Source organism: Chaetodon trifascialis, chromosome 11 (genome assembly GCF_039877785.1).
Source record: "Chaetodon trifascialis isolate fChaTrf1 chromosome 11, fChaTrf1.hap1, whole genome shotgun sequence".
NCBI classification, from domain to species: domain Eukaryota; kingdom Metazoa; phylum Chordata; class Actinopteri; order Chaetodontiformes; family Chaetodontidae; genus Chaetodon; species Chaetodon trifascialis.
The window spans coordinates 6,501,136-6,519,744 of NC_092066.1; the positions used below are offsets into that span (position 1 = coordinate 6,501,136).

The window sequence follows — 18,609 nt, forward strand, 5'->3', positions numbered from 1 at the left end:
TATTTCAACTGTTTAGCCAATAATGTTACTTTTAGCTATTTCAACTGTTTCGTGATTAACATTACTTTTAGCTATTTCAACCATTTATCATTTACTTTCAAAATATATTTGACCTGTTGAACCATTACTTTAGCTAACTATCAACTGTCTAACCATTACTTTTAGCTAACCTAAACATTAGCTATTATTTCTAGCTAACTCTTTCAACCATTTATCCATTACTTTTAGCTTAGCAAATATAATTTAACTTATCCATCTACATTAACCACTGATCCATTACGTTTTGATCATTCACTGCTGATCCCATTGTTATTTACTGTATTTCAAGTGTTCATCCATTGCTTCTAGCTAATTATTGCAACCATTTCTAGCTAACTGTTTTGACATCTCTGTTCACTTGCAACCTCCTTTTCACACACTCTCAGTGGCAACCCACGGTGTCAAGAAGTTATATATGTGGACATTTTTTAAGTAAATCATTTTAAATGTTTGCTTTGTTGATACTACTGCAGAAATATTCTGTGGAGTAAAAATACCTCCAGTTTAAAATTGTTTAACAAGTAAAATGCATCCAACTGGACCTGGTTTCAGCTTTTGTTTTACCTAATTGTCATTAGCAAACTTTGACCTTCATGTAGCCCTAATTAAAAGTATTACTGAGCACTCATTGATAGTGCTATTGACTGCTCTAGCAGCAGTGCTGAAAGGTACAGAGAGAGAAATAAACCCTCGGGACGGCATCATAAGAGCCGCAAAATCTCCCCTATTTCCGCTCCTTAGGAGCGAAAGCCCAGTTAAGAACATGCACCTGCAGAGCACGCCGCCGCCGCCGGCCTCGCAGCACTAATTCAGACTAGTGGGAGTGTACACACACAGATGGACAGATTCTGCACTGACAGACATGCCTACATACTGAGCCACGAACAAACAAGGGAAAAAAAGACACTACCTGAGACGAATGCAAATAACAGGCCTGAGTACACGCGTACAGATGGACAGACAAATATACGCTCACTTTCTGTCTCCAGCAAACAGGAAAAAGCACAAACACATATTCAGTCTCTATGGCAGCAAAACACGACTTTCTAGCTTCCTTTGAGAGCCTGTCAAAACTTGACAAATTCAACAGATGCAAAAACAAAGATGCTGATGGAGAAGATAGTGAACCTCCACCTCCCTTGTCTCCAGCTACGCCTGCCCCCCTCCCTTCCCACCTGTGCTGTTTCCTTGGCTGGCTGACTGGTTGGCTACAGTGAGAATATTGAATGAAAGGCCTTTTCTACCCAGCCAGTCAGCCAGTCAGCCAGTCACCTAGGGAAAGGGGATTTGGATGGGGAGAGCAGCCTGGCTTCAGGCTTTGATCCCCGGGTGTTATGACAGAGCCTCGGGCTGAGAAATCTGGAGAGTCTCTTCCACAGTCCTGCTTCTCCATCTACCTGCGCTTTCATGGCAAGTCCTCTTCCACTCCACAGCATCTACCTCATTTCAAACATATTCTGTATACACATATATATGTGTTTGCCAGCACAGATACATCCCTGGGCTTTTCCCTGAGTTTATAGTGGAAGAAAACAACAAAAAAGCAATCTTTCTTGAAATCCAGTTCCCACGCTGTCTTTTTCTATGACTTTATTAGATACAGACATCTGATGAAAGGAACTGTTTCACCTGTCATCTATTTGTGAGTGCACTTCTTGCAATATCCCTGGAGGATTATTTTGTGTGTTGTACGCGTGGGTGTGTTCACACACACGTATCAGGTCGGGTTTACCTGGGCTGGGTCCACGTCGTTGAGCATTACTATGGATGTGCAGTGGTAGTCCAGCACCAATCTCCAGAAATCCTTCACTGTGTTTGGCAACGGGTGCTGGGTCACTATGAATGCAGACGGCTGCTTGTAACTCTGGAGGGAGAAAAAGACAGATTTGAAAACCTGTCGCTTAAAACACCTCATGCATATTATATAATATTTAAGCTGACAACTTAGCAAGAATAAACCAATAACCATTTTAAAATGACCTCCATCCTTTGACCTGCCTCACGCTGAGTGTTGTTGTTTAATGGAGATTCTGTGTCCAGAGAGATTATATTAGGATGCTGCTCTTTTAATGTAGCTCCTGGCTTCCAAAGATAGCCCCGTGGTGACTGAGAGGATCCTGTACCTGAGAGGTCACCTGCTAAATCCAGGCAAGAGCCTAAAAGTCCATCACTGGACACATGCTTTGTCCACTCTGGATAAATGTAAGACTTGAGAATTGCTACACATTGCATTTAGGGTTTATTTTGGGTTATCCTGTGGTGTGTTATTAAGAGAAGTCAAACCTCATGTATGTCCATGAGGGCTAATGCAAATTAAAATGACAAAACAATCCCCCTTTTCATATCACATGATCTCATGAGCAGATGGAGTTGGAGACTGTTTTGTCAACCTTAACTTTAAAGCCGGCAGAGACAAGAAGTCCTTAGGATGCTCATACACAGTGGAAATTTCAACATTTACAACTCTATGACGACTAGCAAACTCCATCTGCTCATGAAGATTATGTGGTATGATTATAACCTCCAGAACAGCTACTAAGCTACGCCTTAATGCCTCTGTCTTTGTAAAAGTTTGTAATATATCTTTTAATGTTTAGATGTTAAAAGTTAACTTTTATCAAGTAAAAACCTGCACTTTGACTATTTTTGCTCTCAAGTCTAAAGACAAGTCCTTGGTTTAGCAGTGAGTCTGTCCCCTCTTATTCACTCCATATAGTTATTTTTAACTTCTCCTATTGTATAACCCTTGTCTGTACTTGTCAGCACAATAACTTTCTATAAACGTCCTTTTATTTGTTTGCGTCTTCTCTTTTGTTGGTGGGTGTCTGGGAAAGGGGCGGCGCACCTATTTTATATTGCACATTTTGTTGTTTCTTGTCTTTTGCACAGTCTTGTGATGCTGCATCTCACTCTACACCCCGCGGTGTGCTGGCGTGCATGTGAGAACTAAAAGTCCTTGAATCCTTGAACTAAAGTTTAAATCTTAAGTCTGGAGATTGTAGTTCTGCATCAAGACGGTTCCAACATAACCACAGTGGATTTCCAGAACAGGAAGCTAATTTCAGGTATTTGAAATATCAGCACTGTTAAAATGATCACACAAAGAGAAATCAGTTGTATAAGAGACTGAAATACCAACGTCACCACACACAGTAGCCTTAATAAACCATGATGTTTTCCATTAACTGTCAAAGGCAAAATGCTTTGACATCACAGTACAGTGTGTGACAAGAAAAGCAACATGTGGGAAAGTTTCAGCTCACACAGAACAGGGCAGGGGCAATTTCCAGCCTTGTGACTCAGTGTCAATTTACCACTTTAAAGTCGCAGGGATTCAATTAGCAGGAATTACAATGTTGCTGGAATGCCTCTTTAAGTGACTGTAAAGTGAATATCCCCACAATGTGACATTTTCCTCTCTGCGTTTGGCTCTTACATCCATGAGCGCGGCGTTGATGTAATTGGAGCTCTCCCCGTCGATGGTGATCAGGAAGGGGAGGCAGCGGTCCGGAGGGAGGACGTCCATGCAGCGGTTCTTCTCGTGGTTCCTGGGCAGCAGGGCGATGCTGCAGTCCTCTACCCGCAGCGTGGGAGTCACCATATTCAGAGTCTACCGGGGTTGAAACAGAATTACACGTTGTCATACCCACGAAAAGAAGGTAGGCACTTGGGTCTTGAGTGTGCTAATTATCTCCCAATATGGTAATTAACAATGCAATTCTTTAATCAGTTACATTAGCGATAGCTCTGACTCCCCTGATGTGACTGTGATGAAACTTAGGGGGGCGACGCATCCCATAGAACTGATTGGTCCACGGAGGGGTGCTGCGATTACAGATTAAAGCAAGGTGACATATTTGATACTGATTGGCCCAGAGGGGGACTGTGCCATTCATCAAGAGACAACATGTTTACTGTTGTTTTGAACTTATCCTGCACTTGAGATAATGCTTTATTAGGGATTTGCATACAGCGCGTTGTTTGCCTCATTATGTTAAAGTCTCCTCACCCGAAACTCCTCTTTAATGGGGCTGGAGTTGGTCTGCGGGTCCAGGCGGTTCATGTCGTAGTACACCGAGCGGAGCTGACTGGCGGGAATGGTGGTGTCGCCGCAGAGACATGCCTCCAAAATGGCATCGTGGATGAAGACATACTGCTCCTGCAAAAAACAGCATCCTCATTGCGGATCCATCAGACGTCTTAGACTCATGACAACAGACAATATATGATTGTATTTTTAGCAGCAGCAGCAGAAACGCATGAGCCAGTGTTCCTCTGCTTTTTCGCTAGAAGAATTCAATGACCTTTCCATGACCTTACCATGATTATTCTTTACCCCTGAGGCATTTTCTGTGACTAATATTTGTCATTGTCTATGTTCAAAGGTTACATTACATATTTTTGCATTTTTTGGTAAATAGCTGATTTAATTCCCCTCTAAAGCTGACATTTTAAAAACCTTAAAATACATGGAGGTCTGGAAGAAAATTCTTTGTTCAATTCGTGACCTTTTCATGTCTTTCAGGACCCTATCAAACCTTGGTGACCTTAGCCAGGTTGAGACTTTGTCATCATTATTGTCAGGATCCAGGCACGAACAAGTTTGATGTCTTAACAGCAAAAACAAACCCTCGCTGTCCTTAACTCCATGCAGTGCGAAACTGGAAATCGCGACACATTCCCTGCCCCTCACATCAGTCAGTCAAGCAGCCGACATGGTGACACAGCTTGAGGCTTGATGCAAATCTTTTCTGAAGTGACATTTTCAGCTGACACTCCCTTGTCACTTCGGACCAGAATCCGCACACATGCACAGGGGTCACTGATTTGCAGATTCACAGAGAAACGTGTTGCCATTTGTTAAGTCGAGTTCAGAACGTGACCTGTTGACCTGAGCAGTTTGACTAGCTTGGGCCGGGTCAGCGGGTCGATAGCAATGCGGCACTCAAACCAGGATCCACACATTGATAGATCTTATCTGAGCTCATAAACTATGAACAACAACAAGGCTTTTCATTTCCGCCGACAGATTAAACCACATTGGAGGGTTAGTGTCTGGCCGCGGGCTGAGGAGCCGTGCCAACGAGCCTGAACACCTGCGAGGGAAAACACACGCATACACACACACTTTGAAGGTCACTGAACTTGAAGAGAGTGACTCAGGGTGAACAACATTTGGTCTCCAGTTACTCAAATCCCAATTCGGACGTCAGTGATGAAACATTTGCCCATTAAGTCCAATGACGCTTGTGATTTAAAGGGAATTACGGTGAAATGATGCATCCAACGAGACTATGGACACCTCCAGATGGCCGGTGTTCAGGAAAGCGCAAAGTCCTTCGGTGGCCCATACTGGCATAAAACTGGAGGATGAGCCAGGGATGTTTTCAGCCATCAATATGAGCTAAATGCTCTCAGTTACAAGCCTCTAAACCCTTTTATTATGGCATGTACTGGCAAGCACTTGTGCGTAGCATCCTGGGAAATGGTTGGGGAGTGCACTTCAATAAATGCCTTTTGTGAGAAATGATCATAAAAATGTAAAGCTGCAGCCATAAATACTGCACATCAGCTGTAAATATAAACATAGATCTGATACTTGCAGGTTAAAACAAGCACTGAAGAGCACTCGTCCTGCTGTCATCAGACAGAGGTCAATAATCATTTGGATAGCTTGGTTACATAATGAAATATATTCCCACTGTTGGAAAAACGACACCTGAAGTGGCACTCGGAAATGACTGACAGCAAAAAATTAAAGCTAATTATGCTGCATTTTAACAGATAAAGGCCATCAGTTTAAAACCAGGGGGATCGCTTAGCTAGCAGAATGATTGTCTAATAAACGTCAGGTGATGATTCATTTTGCTAGGAGAGAATACATGTTTTTCAAAAAGAGCAGCAGTGAAGTGGGGCTTATGCTAAGAACTACTCGCAGATACTAGTTAATCCACATTTGATGGCACCAGCCCGTCAAGCTGCATCCTCCCTCTCTTCACTTTACTGATGAGTGTGCGTGGACAGGCCCAGCTCTGCTGAGGCCGGGGTGGGACCAGGTTTAGCGTACCTCAGTCTGGACCATGTTGACCCTCCGTGAGCGCAGCTCCCTCACGCAGTTGTAAATGTCCACCACGCCCTCCCTCTCTGCCATGTCCAGCATGATGTCGATGACGATGAAGCAGCCTGTCCGTCCTGCCCCGGCGCTGCAGGAAAACACATTGGAGATTGGAGACCTCAGGGGGGACAACAGAAGACACTGTTTTCATTCAGAGGAGCAGACGCATATTCATTTGATTGTGAAGAGTTCGGTTTTCTTGCTGTTGTTTGTTTCTTTTTCTACTTTAAAGGGTTGTTTCGCAGAATAAAAACTAACTTACCTCCAGTGTATGTGAAGGAGGAGATAGAGTTAAAGTGAGACTATGTAACTTCTGACACAAGAAATGATTAAAAGTTGAACTCATGAGAAATTCAGTACTCTCAGGTGCTTCCTACCTTACCTGGCCTGATATGAGCACGAGCGTATGGTAGCCAATATTAGCTTATTAGCTCAAAATGGCTATATAATGAACATCAATAAGTCAGTTCACTGACTTCACAATTCTTCTCTACTTGTGGTACATGTTTTTATCATGTTTTAATACTTATTATTACCCATAATTATCACTTGTAGCCACATTGGGTGCTGTTCAGTTAAAAAGTTAAGATACGAGGTTTCTGCCTCTGCCAAAAAAAACAATGGTGAAGGTAATTTTGTTTGTGACAGTAACAGAAATGCTAAATTACACTGAAAAAATTCTGTCTTCCCGGAAACGTTGTACCTGTACTGTGGATGATCCACAGATTTTTCAGTCAATACTTTTCTTAGACGACTTCTTTGGTAAAAAGTTCTAATGAAAACTGTCTGCATGGCTCAATACCAGCCAATTATTTAACGTATTAACAATAAGACAGACAAATCTCACTGATGTTGGGGGAGGAAACAGTGTTTTGGTCTTTAGGTTGATCATTTTATATTCTGGTTTATTTCTGAAATATTGGCTATGATGTGGAGTTCTGCACGGAGCGTGGACAATACTTTAAACTACCCTGCCAGACAGAGACTAGCATACAAAGGCTGGTTAGAGTGAGAGTAGAGACAGAAGTATGAAACACAGTGGGCTGTTCTGGTGCATACAAACCTGCAGTGAACCACCATGGGCCCAGCATTGGTCAGGGTCTTGGATTTGACTCTCCTAATAAACCCCAGCAGTCCTGTGGCGTGATAGGGCACGCCGTGGTCCGGCCAGCCCGTGAAGTGAAACTGTCGGATCTCCCGGATCTCATGAGCTCCTCTCTGAGGAACAGAGTCATCGCGTTAAACACACAAAGCGCGGCAGAAGATGTGGTGAGAAGACGGAGGAGACAGTGTGCAGACGATGTGAAAGGTCCTTCTAAAGCAAACACAGAGCTGGATTGAATACAAACACACACTTCATGGGCAAAGTAGCGGCGGGGGTTGAGCAAAGTTTCCATTATCTAACAGCAAACAGGATGTTCAAGGCCACTGTAGCACTCAGTCATGTCTTGGGCTTCCAGGGACACATGTTACATCATAATCTCTGCACCGTGGGTCTAACATAGAAACAACGTTTTTTGCAGTTTTTACCAAAGTGTTCTTTATAGGTGAACTCTTGTTGCTGTTGCTTTGAGGTCTAATGAGTCACAGCTTAACAATTATATTGTGTTTGTAACATAAATTACTGATTGTTTTTTCCTTTGACATTAATTAACCAATATTCAAAGGAGAATTTAATGGTCAGAGTGGGTCTCAATGGGTCCCAGTGGGAAAACTTACATTAGCTGAAGTGAACCGTACATGCTGTCTTTCCTGAGCAACAGGTTTGGGAGTAAAGTGCGACTGTGAAATGCATTAAATCGGCTTCTGTTCATATTATCTCAGCATTACTTCCTTTGTTGGAGTTGTAAGCGTGGAGTTTGAAATGATTTTAGCATCTTTCATATTATTCCGGACATGCATTTTTGTTTGTAGCGCATCTGAATAATCCCTTCGAAAATGGGTCCAATCTACTTTCTCTCCTTACCAAACAATCCAATACCAATACTATTCAAGTCCTACAAATGTCGGCTTTAAAATCTAGAAATGTGTTTGTTATATAAAAAGTACTAAAAACACAGATCATGCAGGGTCATGCTAGTTATTGCTAGCTGAACATGAGAATTTGAGCAATTCTAAAACATTTGACAACACATTCAGCCTGTTGCAACAACCTTGATTAGTTGTTTTAGTTAAGGGAACATTTGAACTAAGTCCTTTTTAATCAAGTCACAGCAGCAAGGAAACTTTTAAAGATGACTCTCCTGGACCACTTAGCAATGACTCTCAAGGTGCTTATGAGCAAAGCACATAACCCATAACTTCTTCAGCCAAACTGCTCAATGGCCAAAGGTTGAGGTCTAGTACTGAGCACCCCCCAGATGAGTGAGTGCGCAGAGCAGTGGGCCAATGCTGAACAAGTACGAGTGCTGTTTCAAAACTCTCGGCGGTCAATAGAGGTTAAAAAGTACCTTCTCGACAGCAAAGGTCCTGATGACGTACTCTGAGAGCAGCTCGGTCTCTATCAGCGTCACCTTGATGTCTCTGTAGATCTCAGTGTCATCGGGCCAGTACTTACAGCACTTCACCTGCGAGTGACAAAAGCAAATATTTCATAACCACGTGCACATGTACTTTATGCTAACTGCAAAGCATTTACACCTCACTGCGCATGCACTCGTAAAAAAATTATTTGAACGTCGGCAAGTTTCCAGGCCATCATTTTTTCCAATAAAGATAATTGTCACGTAACATTACCTCGCATTTGCAACCTGATATTTCAGTTTCTAAAGCATTTCTTTCAAGTCAAAATGAGATTCGCTTCGTATTAGTTTCGACCCCGGGTCAAGGATCTGCTGTAAATGGGAATCTTATGTATGGATGGAGAGCCCATTCTCACATTATTGCTTTTTCATTCTCACATCGATAATGTGAAAATGAGTTTAAAGGTAGACTGTACAGAAGACTGGAACAGAGCAGAACAGGCGCTGAGGGGGTGTGAGATTGCCCACCTTAAATTTTTGACTACCAGTGCGGAGAAATAGGACAAAACATTAAAAAACAGTGTAGTACAATTGGATGAGGGAGATATAATGACAATCCAATAATGATATGAAATAATAAACCCTCAGCTGTTTAAAACAGATTTCCCAACAGAAATCTAAAACACCCCACTGGAAATATTACTTGTATTAGGTATCATAAGAGTGCAAAATTACACCCCCCCCACCCCAACCCCCCAGTTCAATTAAACTGTTGACACTGAGGGAGTATGGCTGGTAATAGAGATTGAGATCATGGAGGTATATCAGAGAATGATAATTTTTGATGAGGGATAAATGCAACATCAGCCACAACTAGATTCAATTTTCATTTCTGAAGTCTACGCGCTGATTAGGAATGAAATGAGATTTTGGTTTGTGGAGTGACACAGACAGAGGGGGACTTTCAGGTCCCTCTCTCTGACACCCCTGATGACTAATCCCCGATGACAATCACAAATCCACCGTCCGCTTCCAGCCAGATTGAATTAGGCAAAAGCCATTACCTTATTAGATCACTCTGAATCAGGCGCCTGGTTTGGGGGGAATTAGCCTTTGGGCTAAATTATGCCACCGTACACACAGATGTTCTTTTGCGTTTCCACACTTCTGAGTATGTGTGCGCACAGCACTTGAACTCATTCGCTCCTATGGATAAAGTGTATGGAAAAGAAGCGTGCGTAGCGTCAGCTCATCACACACATCAGCACACCACCCTCCAAACCAAATCTCTCACACATCAAAGCGCGTCGAGCGCCGCCCCTGTGTGCGAAACCAGCGGGACAGAGGCTGCGTGTGCCGGTCTGCGTGCATGCCAGGATTTCCCAGAGTTCATCAGCAACTGTGCCGAGCAGATGGCCCACTGTGATATGGCGGAGTGATTTTATGGGACCCTCAGTGGAGCCACCGTCACTGTGACCAACTGTGCCTGCCGCCCGCCATTGGACAAGGACCATATAACAGACGGTCTGGGGGCCGGGGCCCACAGAGGACGGCGCAGCAGCTAAGCAGGTGTGGAGAAGGTGCGGGGCGGAGCAGGCCGGGCTCAGCTACTGTAGAGGAACGGCCTAATGAGGTACCTAGAGATGGGCCCATGAATCATTATCAGCTCTGCTACATTTAAGCCCCACCAAAAATGCACATCAGCGAAATCAAGGTGTGCCTGTGTTTAAGGGGCTTTCAGTGCGAATGTGTTTAAAATTCTTGAAAATCCCCCGGCAGTCAAAGCATTACACTGTACGTTAAGACCTTCATTTTCTCTTGATTATAACCTAACCAGGAGGAACTACAGTGCGAGTTAAGTGGAACAAATTAGGACTGAAGTAGGGCTCCGTGTTTTGTTTTTTTTTTCGAGGCAGGCCACATGCTGTAGTGAACTAAAAGCCTCCGCCATTACTTTGAACATTATGAACCACCCTCACCACTCAATAACAGTCCCCTTTTGTCCAATGAGGACAACATTAAGAGGTGTTTCTGCCCGGAGAAGCCTGGTCGGAGCTGGCGGCTATGGCAGACTATAATCTCCTGTTATAGAGCCACTCAGATGAAACAGTAGTCAGTTGCCTGGATGCCTCTCTGGTAATGAAGGCCATCAATCAGTTTCTTCTCACTTCTCACTGATCAGATAGATGGAAAAAGAGCTGGCGGCACACGAGACCCATTCTCACTAAGCACACACACACAGAAACATCTGGGCACCGATGTCCAAAGACACACGTGCGCACACACACAAAAAAGATGGCTCCGTTTGCCTTGAGATACAATCAGGCTGTCAGTCGACCAGGGGCAAGGTAATCTTATTTGAGATCTGTGGTTAGAGAGAACTTGTAATTAATACCCACCCTGCCCACTTCCACCAGGTTGGTCACCATGACGATAGCTGCCGTGTTTTCCTGCCAGACCATCCTCCAGAAGTCGAAGACCGTCTCTTGCATGGGGCCTAAGAGAGCGAGAGAGAGGGGACTTAGACAAAAAGCCAAATTTACCACAAAAAAGGAGGTTTTTCACACTCTGCTTTACGAAACTGTTCATTCCTAAATGACTTTAATGTTTTTAAAGTCTAATCTATCCATACGTACACTATAAACGCCCAAAAGTATGTGAAAACCAATAAAAATATGTGACTATTTCACATCGAATATGGGCATTAATATGTTGCTACAGCAGTCTCCACTCCACTGGGAAGACTTGCAACAAGATTTTGAATCCTGGCTGCAGGATTTTGCTCACATCCATCCACAGCATTGATGAGGTCGGTTACTGATGTTGGGTGATAACACCTGCCTCCCAGCTGGTGTTATAGTTCATCCTAAAGGTGGTGGACGGAGCTGAGGTCAGGGCTCTGTGCAGACCAGCTAAGCTTCTCGACACCAGTGTGGAGAAAAGCACTTTTTATGGACCTGGCTTTGTGCACAGGGAAGGGCCGACCACAAGCTAGTAAAAAATGGCTGCATGCTGGAGCATCAAGACCGAAAGACCCAGATCAAAACTAAACCGAAGAGTTCTTCTGCTCGTACTCGTGTAACCCTTCTGTTCTACGTAGTACCTGCATCCTGTGGTTGGCAAAAGGTTAATTTCATAAACCACAATACCCAGAATTTTCCACCTTTCTTCTTCTCGATCTCTCCCTTTACTGGCTTTTAGCTCCTTCAATTCAAAGCACTAGTACTTTTATTAATATATGCATGTATCATTGCTGTGTTTACGTATATGCTGTAGGAACACGCTCTTTGATCGTAACGTCAAGACGCCACAGCCGCTGCCTCCGTCTTCAGAGGCAGACAGAGAGTCAGATCAACTTACACACAACATAAACACAGGGGATTTGGAGGTATTACAGTCCTACAGCAACAATGCAGTTTATGGAGCACTTTCTCCTCCATTTTCACTGCTCGGATCGAGCGCTGAAAAACATGTCAAATCAGATTTATTTATACTGCAGCAGATTCCTTGCAAAGTGCTTACTCTACAGCGGAGGGCTTAAATACAGACGGAAACAAGAGAGCACAAATAAATCAAAAATTTAAAGATGAGGCTAAAGCTTGTGTGTGTGTGTGTGTGTGTGTGTGTGTGTGTGTGTGTGGCAAAGCTCAAAGTAATTACCACTACACCTCATCTGTTCAACACCAACCTTTCCACCGAACCGGACCCAGACGTGTCTGCTGAACGTCAAATTAAATGAGCAGAGAGCCATTGAATGCCTCCGATATTTAAAACTTCACTGAGCAATAATTGTGGATTGATAGGAATTTAATTATTATTCTGGTTAATTAAAATTATTAATATTAGTTTTAATCAAGCACCAAGTGGAAAAAAAAATTACTTCTGACAAATTAATTAGTGAATGCAAATCTCAGCAGTTGTGTATTCTCCTGCGTTGGCCTAAATTACCTGGAGACATGACAAATTATGCAGGCGCACACGGAGACGCAAGAACACGGCACAGACACAAACCATTGGTCTGTTTTCATCTTCGTCATGTATGCGGGAGGTAAACTAAATGAGGCTTTGGGTCCTTGAAAGAGATGAGTGACCTTTATTGGTTACATGTTTTTCTCTTAGTTGTGATGTGAAATTCAGCATCTTCATTCAATAGATTTGAGTCTGACTTTCACAAAAGGTTCACATGTATACAGGTAATTTTTTCAGGTATGTTTGGGGCTGTCCTGTCTGTGCGATAGTGGACAGTTGAGGCAGTAGAGTGAGAGTTTTTCAATTCTTATTTGGGGGATTTTCGCCTTCGTCTGATAGTTTTGCATACGCTGCTCTTCTGAGGTCTATAGGTCACGTCACTCTTCTCTGGAAGCCCGAACTTCCAATGGAGGGCAGGAAGTGATTTTCTGCGTAGAAAACACTATAACACACACTCAAAATGCCTTGTGTCGTTTCGGGTTGCTCAAATCAATCTGAGAAACCATGAGGAACTTTTATCAAGCACCAGAAGTTGTTGTTCGTGAGGCTGAAAAATGCAAGAAATTGGCTAAAAATGTTTCTGGTTAAGCTTCTTAATCATCTAAACTAGCACAGTAAGAACTTTTATCCATCTTGTCCATTGCAGTTTCCACTTCCTGCCCTCCATCTGTATTTAACGTCACGTGACCGCAAACAACCTATTGGCAGATTTTCCATGATGTTTGAGTGGAGGGCTTCTGGTAGCCGTGGTAAAGATCAAACCGTATAACTGGAGGCCATTGTTGCTGGTCATCCCCATCGTGCTCTCCCTTCATTTCCTGTCTGTATCTTTATCAAATCAAACCATCAAATTAAGGCCAAAAACACCCCCCGTAAAGGATTTATTGCATATAAACTGTATGTAATCTGTTGGTAACTTACAAGAAAAGCTATCAGACGGCAGTTGCAGCAGCTCCAGCATCCTTTTCTATTATCATTGTAGTGTGTGTGTTCCTTATTGGCTTCCGTCATCTGCAACAACCTAATTTCCCTCAGGGCATCAACAAAGTGTCATCACCATTTTAATCACTTGATTGATCAAGCCATGTTTCATTTGCTTTCTGTGGTGCCCAAACCGCTCGTGACTCACAGCCTGGCCTGACGCAGTTTGAATCGCTTACATTTTGCCACCAACTCTGCAAATGAAAATTTTTTCTAGGCTTCTCGCTGAAAAACGACAAATGATTCAAAATGAACCATCATCTCCGCGTTCATGTTTCAGCTGCCAGCCTCTTCATGTGTCTCTCTTTGGGAAACGAGAACATTTTGCGGAGTACAATGGTTGTATTTTTTGCAAAAAATGAGAAATTAACTTCTGCTGACTTTTTTTCATCCCAGTTGAGTATGTAGAAATTTGGAACAAAGCTCCTCAATATCTTCCATTTGTATTCCCACATTTCCTCTGCTTCGCACGAGGAGGTTCGTCTCCATTTTAACTGTAGGACCTCAATCTCCACTTCCAGTCACTTCCAGTCTTTCCAATAACTACCCAGCCTGATTGAACCACCCACTCTGCTACCTCCTACACTCGCCCCCGAGGGAGGATACGCACTGCTGAGAAGTTTGGGAGAGGGAGACTGAGAAGCAGGACAGCTGGTGTGTAGGACTTCAGTAACACAATAACACTTGGCATTTTATGATAAATCGTCCAATGGCAGGCTCCTGCCAAGCTTCAGTCAGCCAATTTCTGTTTCCATATGCATAAAGAAATAGAGAATAGGTGAGGGGGATGTGTTGGGCAGCGCTGAACCTGATGACAGTCATAAGGAAGCGAGTATGGCTCTTGATGAATAGGCGAATAAGAACAAACAGATCTCAAACACAAATAATCCGACAGCTTTCACGTGGAAACGGTGGAGAGATTCGACAGTTCAGCGGAACTTTTGGCGACGATCAGAAGGAAGCTGCATATTTCTAAGGCTCATTGTTTTCTGTTTCTACCAATCTTCAGTGAGAAATAGCTTGATTTTAAATCAGTTTGGAATCAGGAAGTTGTTGCGTCTCGTGCTACGAGTTGTCACTGCAGTGATCAGTTAACTTTTTCAGTTAACGTCAAGAACACGAGGCTCTTTTTGTAATAATAATATTCATAACTTTAATTATATACCACCTAGAAACGTTGAAAATGCTTATAATGAGATTAAAATAATACATTAACAACACAATTTTAATGTAGTTGGAGTAAAAATTATTTCAGAAATGGACGTTTTGTTCAAGAGCTGTGACAAACAGTGGTTTCATGGCGAGCGATGTCCTGTAAGCATTTCTTGACATGCATCTTCTGCAACATGTTGTTTTTCCATTTCAGTTTGTGAGTGGATTAAACAAAAAAGATGCAGCATGTTATTTGCTGAGCATTGGGGATGCTGGTAGGCGGATTTTAGAACTTTACAGCTCCTTGTTTCCCCGTGCTTTTACTCTTTATGCTAAGCTAAGCTAAGCTAAGCTAACCTGCTGGAGCTCCATAGTTAGTGCACAGACGTGAAAGCACGAGTAAGCATATTTCCCATAATGTCAAAACTGTTGTTTTAAACTACAGATTGCACCATGCAGTAAAACTTTTACCAGCCAGGAATCGAAATAAACACCAATACATTTACATCTTTAAAAAAACAAAAATAATAAGCCATCGAAAACTACAAAAAGAGGTCTCGAAAATCTTAAAGTCTTAAAGATTTAAGGCACAGGTTTGGAGAAAAATTGGTTTGAGGAACAACACGGTGGGAGCGTTTGAAGCAGGCGTGCACGCGGCCTAGTTGGAGAAGTTTGGAGGAAGCACTTCAGAGAAGAAGAACACCGGCAGAAGCTTCACTTCCAGCTGTCAGACAGCTATTGCTGCTGCAGCAGACGCTGTGTTTTGGGACTCGGCCTGTTTCTCCTCAGAGGCAGGGAGTGTGACAGCTGTAGAAATCCTCCAGCCAGGTACGCCGCAAAACTCCCGATCGACGAGCGCGCAGGCACACCGCAGACAAACACGGGGGGCTACGTTCCCCTCTTGCCCATTAATATTACATGCAGCAGACTTTGGCATAGCGTACACTCACTTATCATTGATTTGCTCTCTCTCTCTTCCTAGCTCCCACCCCTCACCCCCCGTTGGGCTTTGAGATGTTAACCTGTAAATAATAAAGCTTTCTCACTGCTGGTGACATTTGTGAAGGAGGGGAGGGAAGAGCAGAGAGGACCGGAGGGGAGAGCTTGATGAAATTGAACCCTTTCCTGTGTCATGAATATTTTCCACCATCACCAGGAGGATGCAGGGTCTTATCAGAGCTGTTTGTACCCCGGCTTCGGTGTAATTTACAGTCTCCACCAGGAAGAAGCTCATGTCTGATCGGTATTTAAATGATTCGCAGGACATAAAAATGGACGGAGGCGAGGCGGCGAACTGGGAGGGCTGAGCCGCATGCACGCGCCCAATCTGCTAAGTAGGTGAGCTGCAGTTGGTGAATTACTGAGAGTCAGTTGTTGTATTGCTGCAGCAGAAAAAGAGCCCTGGATGAGAGAGTGACCTACATAATGAGGAGTGGAGCTTGGGTGATGAGGCTTTTATGGAGTGACAGCTGTTCTACCTGCCGTTGTCACCTTGACAGAGCAAAGGGACTCATCAATAAACCCCAAACTAATGAGTGTCATTGTAGTTTATAGCATAAGAGAACAGGGGCGACGCTAACACACACGCCTGCCATATTAAGCACACCCTCTACCACCCCCACAACCAATTTATGACAAAGATTTTTTAGCTTATCCAGCACTATCGTGGGTATCATCATTTTCTGAGCTACCGCTGGTCCCGGTGGACTTGAGTGGAAGTGTCACTCACTGAAAAACTTTACTGGGGGAGAGAAGAGACTACTTCCTCATTTTCAGCAACTGTGCCAATGCCCAGGTGCTCTTTTCAGGTGCTACAGTATGCACTTTGTCTGACTGAGAGAGACAGGTCTGTGTCTGGCTTTCCTGTCATCTCAGGCTGCTCTTTGCTTCAGTGTCAGCAGACTGAGCCTTCCTTCCTGTCAGTCTGCCGGAGCTGATGATGAATTATAAAAGGGCCTGCTCTCCCAGAGAATACAGATGTTTCCACACACACACACACACACACACACACACACACACACACACACACAGACACACACACACACACACACACACACACACACACCCACCCTCTCTTTCGTACTGGATGGCTCTACACAGTGAAAAGCCTTATCGTGTTCGCGATACAGTCGGTGGAAAATGAGGACTTATTATGCGAGCTCAATGAGAAAACAGGGGCTAATTAACTTGAATGCAAACACGTTTGGCTTCTCGAGCTTTTCATCTCAGAGAGGACTTCTTGTTTGCAATATTTCTTTGACTGCTGATCTCCATATGCACATTTTTAAATGAAACATGGAACGCTCATAACGACTACGGGACAATTATAGAAGTCATAATAATACAGCTGAAATCGTCCCAGTGGCGAACACACCCGTGAAAGTGGCTTGTTTTTGCGAACTGAAGCCCCGCAGGAGGGAGTCGGCACTTAGACAGACGGCTTAGTTTGGAGTGTTTGGTCAGTGTACAGCAGGTACGGGCGGACCGAGAAAGCAGGCGGCCGCTGCCTGATTGGTATGCCATCTCTCTCTAAAGTAAGAGCAAACAGAGGGTTGTTTTAATTGAGACACTGAGGAAGAAAGGCAATGCACTAATAAACAGGTAATTATGCAACTCCCAGCTCCACCAAAGCAGATTGTGAATCCATTAAGGCCTCTTCGCAAAAACGCCTCTTCCTTTTTTTTTTTCCTCCTCCACTGATTTTTTTTTCCCTCTAAAGTGGTGCGCAAAATCCCCATGCATGCAGCCCTGTTGTGTGGGAGAGAGGCTCTCGACGCAAAAATTCATAACAATTAACCATCAATCAGACTTAACCTCTGGGGTCATGGTAAGTGCTCCTCGCCCCGTGAATCTGCCGGCCAGATTAACACAGTGACAAAATGTGCCTGTACATGTCAGCTAATCCATTTATTTATTCAGCTTTCTCCCAGACTGCCTGATTAATCGCTCCCACACCGCCGATGGAAGGAAAGAGGAAAGAGACGGAGAGAGAAAACGTGCCGCTCTGAGCGCTCAGAGGTCCGTAAGTGTGTGTAGGTGTGTGTGTGTGTGTGTGTGTGTGTGTGTACTGAGCAGTACCAGATTCCCTGAACACACACTTGACTGAGCATCAAAGAGTAGTTTGCGAGAGCGTATGTAAACAACGATGGGGATGTTCAGAGAGATATTCGCCAACACCTGCACACATCCATCTCTCCAAACAAACAGACAGCCTTAAATTCTCCCCGCCCACACATCCCAACCCGGAGTGGCGTCGCAATTTTTAGAGAGTTTTATTCTTACCTTGAGTGGCGATGTAGTGATTTGGCCTGTGGTAGCCCTGCAAACAGGAAAAAAAAAAACCAATATGAGAGTGGCTTCGCTCTTCCTCTACTCGTACCAGCTGCTGGGAGGCCAGTTCTCTCAGAGACAACACGAGCTGGCTTTGATATTTACTCTGTTTTCTGACAATGCAGGTTGACCCTTGCATGCAAACGCAGTTCAACTTCCAAACACACTTTACATACATCACTGCACAGACTGGATCTACATTGCATGGAATCCTATTTAACAGCTGTTTCAGATGTTTCTTGCAGTGAAATTGAGCATCACTGTTGCTCCACCTTATGAGGACTTGCTGGAGAAACGTGCAGCGTGCCGCTCTCCAGAAATACTGCCAGCTGTTTGCTACTGTACACCCATTCAGCTCTTTGTTTCAAGATCTGCCTGAGTGAGGGGAACGCGCCGCTGAAAGCTAGTGATGGATGCTGCTGGATGCGAGATGCATAAACACTCCCCATCACACACTCTATATGCAGCACACCTCTGGAGTAAGCAGCCAAAGTGTTGATAATCCCCAAGATACAACTAACAGCACTGATCTTCACAATGGGCCCCTAGTCTCACGGATTA

The 18,609-nt window shown here is 43.8% G+C and overlaps 1 protein-coding gene across 7 annotated transcripts in view; it reads right to left on the bottom strand.

Annotated features, from left to right (window-relative positions):
- Positions 1-18,609, bottom strand: part of LOC139338505 (receptor-type tyrosine-protein phosphatase mu-like) — a 149,986-nt gene that overhangs the window by 6,371 nt on the left and 125,006 nt on the right. For 5 of the 7 annotated variants that reach the window (XM_070973567.1, XM_070973564.1, XM_070973565.1 and 2 more), the window contains 8 exons: positions 18,001-18,037; positions 11,016-11,113; positions 8,605-8,721; positions 7,218-7,372; positions 6,107-6,242; positions 4,049-4,198; positions 3,476-3,649; positions 1,772-1,903 (listed from right to left, as the gene is read on the bottom strand). In XM_070973567.1, coding sequence (XP_070829668.1) covers positions 1,772-1,903; positions 3,476-3,649; positions 4,049-4,198; positions 6,107-6,242; positions 7,218-7,372; positions 8,605-8,721; positions 11,016-11,113; positions 18,001-18,037 — 999 coding nt within the window. The remainder of the gene's footprint in view (positions 1-1,771; positions 1,904-3,475; positions 3,650-4,048; positions 4,199-6,106; positions 6,243-7,217; positions 7,373-8,604; positions 8,722-11,015; positions 11,114-18,000; positions 18,038-18,609) is intronic. The other 2 variants (XM_070973566.1, XM_070973563.1) reach the window with 1 other exon arrangement.